This window comes from Bison bison, unplaced genomic scaffold (genome assembly GCF_000754665.1).
Source record: "Bison bison bison isolate TAMUID 2011002044 unplaced genomic scaffold, Bison_UMD1.0 scf7180017859082, whole genome shotgun sequence".
NCBI lineage: Eukaryota > Metazoa > Chordata > Mammalia > Artiodactyla > Bovidae > Bison > Bison bison.
Window position 1 is genome coordinate 42,858 of NW_011489654.1, and position 6,275 is coordinate 49,132.

A 6,275-nucleotide genomic window follows, 5' to 3' on the forward strand; every position below is an offset into this window, starting at 1 on the left:
GCCCATGCAAGCCTGGCACTTGTGAAGCCCTGGGGCGATGCACCCGTGTCTGAATCCGCACGGCGTGCGTGCTGTGTGTGCTCCACGAAGTGGATCCCGGCTTTTCACGTGAACTGTGGCCGGCGAGTTGCTGGACCCTTGCCCTCCCTAGTTCTCCTATCCCGGCCTCTAAAACGGGAGGCGTTGGACAGCCTGACCTCCTGGGCCCTGATCGGACAGCTGTCAGATTCGATTTTCACCCAATTGCCTCTTGCTTGCTTAAAATATTTTGACCTTGATTTTGAAATCGCCTTTTATTTCCTGATACCTTATCAGGCTGATGTAGCAACAGGGGTGGTAGGTTAAGCTGAGATTTTGGAGCAGTGAGCCGAGTGACCACGGGGCCCTGGGTGGGGAGAAGGAGCAGGTGGAAGCCCTCCTTGGCCGTGTCCTGACCTCACCCAGAGCAGAGGGTGTCTGGAGTGCGTGGTGTGCCACCATATCTAAGGAAAGAGCTGGGTTTTTCCACGTAGGGACCCGTTAAAGGGTCAGCTGAGTTTCTGTGTTGGGAGGCAGACAGGTGGTGGAAATGGGACTGGAGGGGATCAGCAGGAGTGTGGTTGCCTCATTCAGAGGGGGCTCAGCCCTCTGCTGTGGTGAGGAAGGAGCTTCCCAGGTCCAGAGAAGCCGGACGCCATGTGTCTCAAGACTCGGCCCTGACTCTGCTTCGTAGTCCTCCTGGGGTTCAGATTCTGGATACTGGGGCTGAGAGCAGGTGGCATAGCCCAGAAACCCAGTTGTAGAAAAATAGGTTTTCTTGCCGAGCCTGAGGAGAAGGGCCTGGATAAAGCCCAACTGGTTGTCACACCTGTGTCTCTTAACGCTGAAGTTCAGGCAGTTCCCTGGGCATGGCAGATGACTGCGAACTCTGCATCAGAGATGTCCTGTCAGCCAGCCAGTCAGTCTGTCTGTCAGTCAGCCAGTCACTCACTCAGTCTGTCAGTCAGTCAGTCAGTGTGTCGATGCCGCCCACTTTCTGGATCCCTTTCCTGGAGAGGCCCCATCCTAGCACCTACCAGACTAAATAGGGGTTTCGTTGTGGAAAGTATTTTGGCCCCTGTGTCTGGGGCGCAGGATGCTTTTGCCCTGTGGTCGCTCCCAGCCCACCCTGGCTGCCTCCTTTGCCTCAGTTGGACAGTGGTTCTGTGTCCTGCACACTTGAATCTCAAACAGATGTGGCCAGCTCTCCCATATCTCAGGCTGTGCTGGAGGGGTTTTATGCATCATCCAGATTTCAAGTCCCTGCCATTCGAGAGTGAATCTGCTTTCCTTCTCTGGTGCGTGACCTGAGAAGGGCTCTGAGTTGCTGCAGGGGACTTGGGCTCCCTTAGCTCGCAGAGGGGGAGAAGAGCCCGCCTGGCGCTTTCACTCTGGGTTTCTTTCTTTGTGGTCTTTCTCCGAGTCAGGTGTGAAGAACCCCAGAGCTGACTGTAGGCGCCTCTCACAGAGGTTTGAATTGCAGTTACACTGGCTGTCGTGTCCTTTTAGAGCCCTCGAGAAAGAAAAGAGGGACCCTAAGTGTGAAAGAGCCAATTTCCACGAATATGAACATGAGCTGTGTTCTGTATTCTCCTCATGGATGTGGTTAATGAGGGTATCCTCTTTTCTAAGAAAACTTAGAAAACCTCTCATGTCGAGGCTCTGCACATTGCGTCCCTAGGATCTTGCTTCTGCGGATGCCTGTCCTGCGGGGCTAAGCGCTGGCTTTGAAGTCTCGGCCCAGCATGGCCTCGTGTGGACGCTGACTGGAACTGCACTTTGTCTTCAGGTCCAGCCCTGCTGGGAAGCCTCCACCACTTGGGTTTAAGGAAGAGCTTGACCGTGGATCAGGGCACCATGAAGGTGGAGTTACTGCCCGCTCTGACCGACAATTACATGTACCTGCTCATTGATGAGGACACCAAGGAGGCGGCCATTGTGGATCCGGTGCAGCCCCAGAAGGTGGGAGGCCAGGCCCAGTGCCCCTTTTCCATCTCCTGATGAGTTTGATAACCCAGGGCCCTTGCAACCCGGCCAAAGCTAAACAGAAATTAACCCATTTGGTTTTTGAAAAAGGAACTAGTGTCCCGCCACTCAGTTATCAGGGCAAAGGAACAGTGAGGGGCTGGAGGCCACCAAAGGCTTTGGTGTGGAGAGGAAGGGCTCCTGTGTGCAGAGAACCTGGGCAGGAGAGGCAGCGGCCCTTCCAGCGCCACCACCTCCTCCAGGCTTTGTGCCCCTTGGCACTGCCTTCAGGGGGTGGTCTTGGCTGGAGGGGCTTGGAGAGGTCGTGCCCCACGGATCACAAAAGAAAAGGCCTCCTTGTCGCCCTGCCCTCCTGGAGTCTGGGCGGGTGGGCCAGCTCCCTGGGCACCCCTGCCCGCAGGCTGATGCATGGGCCTGGGCCAGGGCGTGACCAGCCTGTGAGCTGCCGCCTGTTTGGTTGCAGGTGGTGGAAACGGCGAGGAAGCACGGCGTGAAGCTGACCACAGTGCTCACCACCCACCACCACTGGTGAGTGCTCCGGGGCCCAGCCTCCTCTGTGCCAGCAGGGCCCCTGGGGCTCGCAGCTGTGCTGCACATGCCCCGAGGAGGAGCGTCCACCGGGTGGGCTGGCCGGGGTGTGCAGGTTCCTGGGGGACCCCCGGGGGAGCCTGGCAGCCTTTTTCCCCTCTGTGATTGTGAGCTGCGGGTCAGCCCCAGCGGGCCTCTGACGGGGCTTCCAGGCACCTGCCTCTGCGCTGCTGCCCCGCGTCCCTCAGGCCTGGTGACTCGGGGGCCCTGAGGGCAGAGGCTCACGCCAGGGTCCTGGGGCCGTGAGTGGGCCTCTAGCAACATCTTTGCAAGCTCTTGAGCTTGTGTGGTGGGAAGCTGGCCTCAATATTGGAGAGTAAACTGGTCTAGACGTTAGTGTTTTTGAAAATCAAGCTGTCATTTTTGAAGAGTTTGTGATTTTTTAGATACTTGAAAGCTAAAGGATGGAAAAAGCTCTGATGTTTGGGTCTTAGGCCTAGAAGTGCCTGCCCAGGGCCCTGTTGAAACTTTTGAGGCTCTTCAAAGCTAGGAAAAAAATCTTTACTTGGCTCTGAATATTCTTTTCCAAATAACTGCCCAAGGGCAGCGAGCGTCTTTGAACCTGCTCCTGTGGCGCTTGGCCAAGCTCGGGGCGTGTCCCAGGGTAAAGGGAGGCCTTCCAACATCTGTGGGAGTGTCGTGTGGACACGGTTGGCCAGAGTCTGTTAAATGTTGGAGACTTGTTGGTTGATGTAACTGCGGACCTTTGGGGTGGCTCAGCCTCCGGGGCCTCAGGCATTACTTCCTGATTTAGGGGCTCAGGACTGCGGTGGCTCCTGGGTGCCCTGTGGCTGCTCTTGGGATCTCTGCCCGGTGTGGCCTCCGTGGGCTGCGGGGCCTCCGCCTCCCGACTTCTCCCAGTGTGACTTTCTTGCACTGAGAAACCCCTGCGTCACACGTGGCTTTTCCCACATTGGGGTGCCTTACAAACTAAACCAGGACCCAAACTGAGCTGCAGGGTGTGGCCCGTGCCACCTTGCCACTTACAGGTGGCGTTTCCCAGGTCAGCACTGAGTGTGCTTCACGGTTGGCTCGGCCTGCGTGTATCAGCCCCACAAGGAGGGCCGAGGGCGGCCTGCTCTTATCTCAGAGCCCCACTGTTGCCGGGCCTGTGGGTGAGTGTGTAGTGAGGAGCAGGTGTGCCCTGGTGATTGGAAAGCCCCCGCCTCAGCCTGGAAAGGCTAATCTTCAGGCGCAGGACACCCCAGCCCTGCCCTGCATTCAGGGCCCCACAGGGCTTGTCCTGGTGTGTTTCTCCCCCAGCAAGCCCGTGGCATGGAGCTCTTCTCTTGAACTGGGCAGTGTAGGGAGCTCCTGTGTGCGTGTCCAGGGGGCGCCTTGCTGCTGGCTGCACCATTGAGCCTCCTGGGGAGGTCGTTCTGAACTGGCCTGTCCCTTGGTGACACCGCCCCTGGCAGCTGGGTGGTGGTGGTTTAGGTCTGCTCAGAGTGGGCCCATCAGGGCTGTGAATCACAGTCACCTGACGGCTTTTCAAACTCGGCCTGCAGGGCGTGCCCCAGGCCCAGGGCATCAGGGTGCCCAGGGCATCAGCACGCGTGGCTGGGGGTCAGGCCTCGCTGTTCCCTGACCCCAGGTGACTCTGATGTGCCTGAAGCCTGGGAGCCGGGAGCACAGGAGTCATTCAGGGCATGCAGTTTGCTCCATCTGCTCCAGAAGCTTCAGCAGCAGCACGGCGGGGCATGGCAGGGCCCTCTCATGGGGATGGGGTGTCTGAGAACGTTCTTCTCAGCAGAACCAAATGATGGACAAGAACAGGAAGATGCTTTTCTGCTTCAGAGAAACATAACTGGGCAAAATAAAAACTCCATTTGGTCACGGCGTGGAAGTGGGCACACCCCCTGTGTATCAGCAGCAGCCCCAGCTCCCCCTTTCTGACCTCCAGGGACCACGCTGGCGGGAACGAGAAGCTGGTCAAGCTGGAACCTGGGTTGAAGGTGTACGGGGGTGATGACCGGATTGGGGCCCTGACTCACAAGGTCACACACCTGTCCACACTGCAGGTGAGGAGGGACCGACAGCAGGGCTCAGGTGTGGTCCTGCTGGGCTCCAGGCCCTGTGCCCGCTGCCTCCTGGCGGTCCCCTGGCTCGCCCCTGGGACCCAGAGGGGCACTGAGGGCTCAGCTGTGGAGACAGCCCAGCCTGCACACAGGCGGACGCGCTCCAGGGCCTGCCTGGCCTGCACAGTCCCTCTGCCGAGAGTCTGGCGCGCAGGTCAGTGTGCAGATGGTGACTGGCCGAGGGAGAAGCCAGAGGTGTGGCTTTGAGGCGCCTGGTGGTTCAGTCGCTCAGTCGTGTCCGACTCTTTGTGACCCCATTGACTGTGGCCCACCAGGCTCCTCTGTCCATGGACTTCTCCAGGCAAGAATACCAGAGTGGGTTGCCATTTCCTCCTCCAGGGGATCTTCCCGACCCAGGGATCGAACCCGGGTCTCCTGCCTCACAGGCAGATTCCTTACTGACTGAGCCACCAGGGAAGCCCTTGAGACGCCCGGGGACACGGAAATACAGACTCTATGGAATCCTCTTTCACATCAGGGGTGGATTTCTCGGGAGGGGACCACAGTGAGGTTATATGGGAGGGTGGCCTTGGCTCAGGAGAGGCAGCTGGGGCGTCTGGGCAGCGTGTCAGGACGTGTGTGGGCAGCAGCTGCCACACAGTGGACCTGTTAGCACTTGGTGACCCAGGTAGAGGGCACACAGAAACGTCAGTTCAGTTTCGGGTAGGTTAGAACGTTTCTGAGGTGAAGACTGGGGCTGGGGTGGAGGTGGGTAAGGGAACAATAGGCCAAGCAACTAAGAGAAAACCTTCTTCCCCCAAGACGCCTGGTGCAGACTTGGCCTGGCTTTGAGGAAACAACAGGGTCAGCCCTCTGGTTGGGCACACCAGCAAGCACCGGCTCACGGGGGTCCCTGCACCTCCAGGCCTGGGTCCCGTGGTCACCAGCAAGTCCCACCCTCACGGGGTGGAGCCGCGGCTGGGGAAGCCCCATCGCCCTTGATGGCAGCTCGCGCCGGGGGGCTGGCGGGGTCTGGGAGAACCTGTGGGCCTGCAGACAGGCCCCCACACGCAGGGACACAGGCTGGTGTGCACTCTGTTTCAGGTGGGGTCTCTCCATGTCAAGTGCCTGTCGACGCCGTGTCACACTTCCGGACACATCTGTTACTTTGTGACCAAGCCCAACAGTCCCGAGCCGCCCGCTGTGTTCACAGGTGAGTGTAGAGTGCTCAGGTGTGAGCTGCGGAGCCTGGCATTTTTTGTAAACCTCTGGGCAGAGCAGAGAGCGGGTCCTGCCAGGCAGACTGTGCTGGGCCCAGTGTGGACCCCAGCGCTCGGGGTAGAGCCTGGGCCTCGGCACAAACACACCCAGGGGCCAGGCAGCCCTGGTGGGCACTGGGCAGAGTGTCCCCTCCAGGCTGGGCTTCAGTCCCATCTGCAGGGCCCCTGGAAGCTGTGGTCCTGTATGAGGGGTCCCTGGAGGGTCCAGGCGGGGCCGGTGAGATTGTGGGCGTTTGGCAGGATGGTGCTGGCTGTCAGAATTTAGGGATCACAAGATGGCCTGGCCTGGGAGGGGCTGCTGGGCAGGTGGGGAAAAACTTGGGTTTGGCGGGTGGTCTGAGAGCCAGGGCTGATAGGAATGGGCAGTGAGGGGAGCAGCCGGGCT

At 59.3% G+C, this 6,275-nt stretch overlaps 1 protein-coding gene across 1 annotated transcript in view; it reads left to right on the top strand.

Annotated features, from left to right (window-relative positions):
- HAGH (hydroxyacylglutathione hydrolase) overlaps positions 1-6,275 on the top strand; it is an 11,374-nt gene that overhangs the window by 613 nt on the left and 4,486 nt on the right. Inside the window, 3 exon segments of the mRNA XM_010830642.1 lie at positions 1,808-1,980; positions 2,468-2,532; positions 4,496-4,613. Coding sequence (XP_010828944.1) covers positions 1,808-1,980; positions 2,468-2,532; positions 4,496-4,613 — 356 coding nt within the window.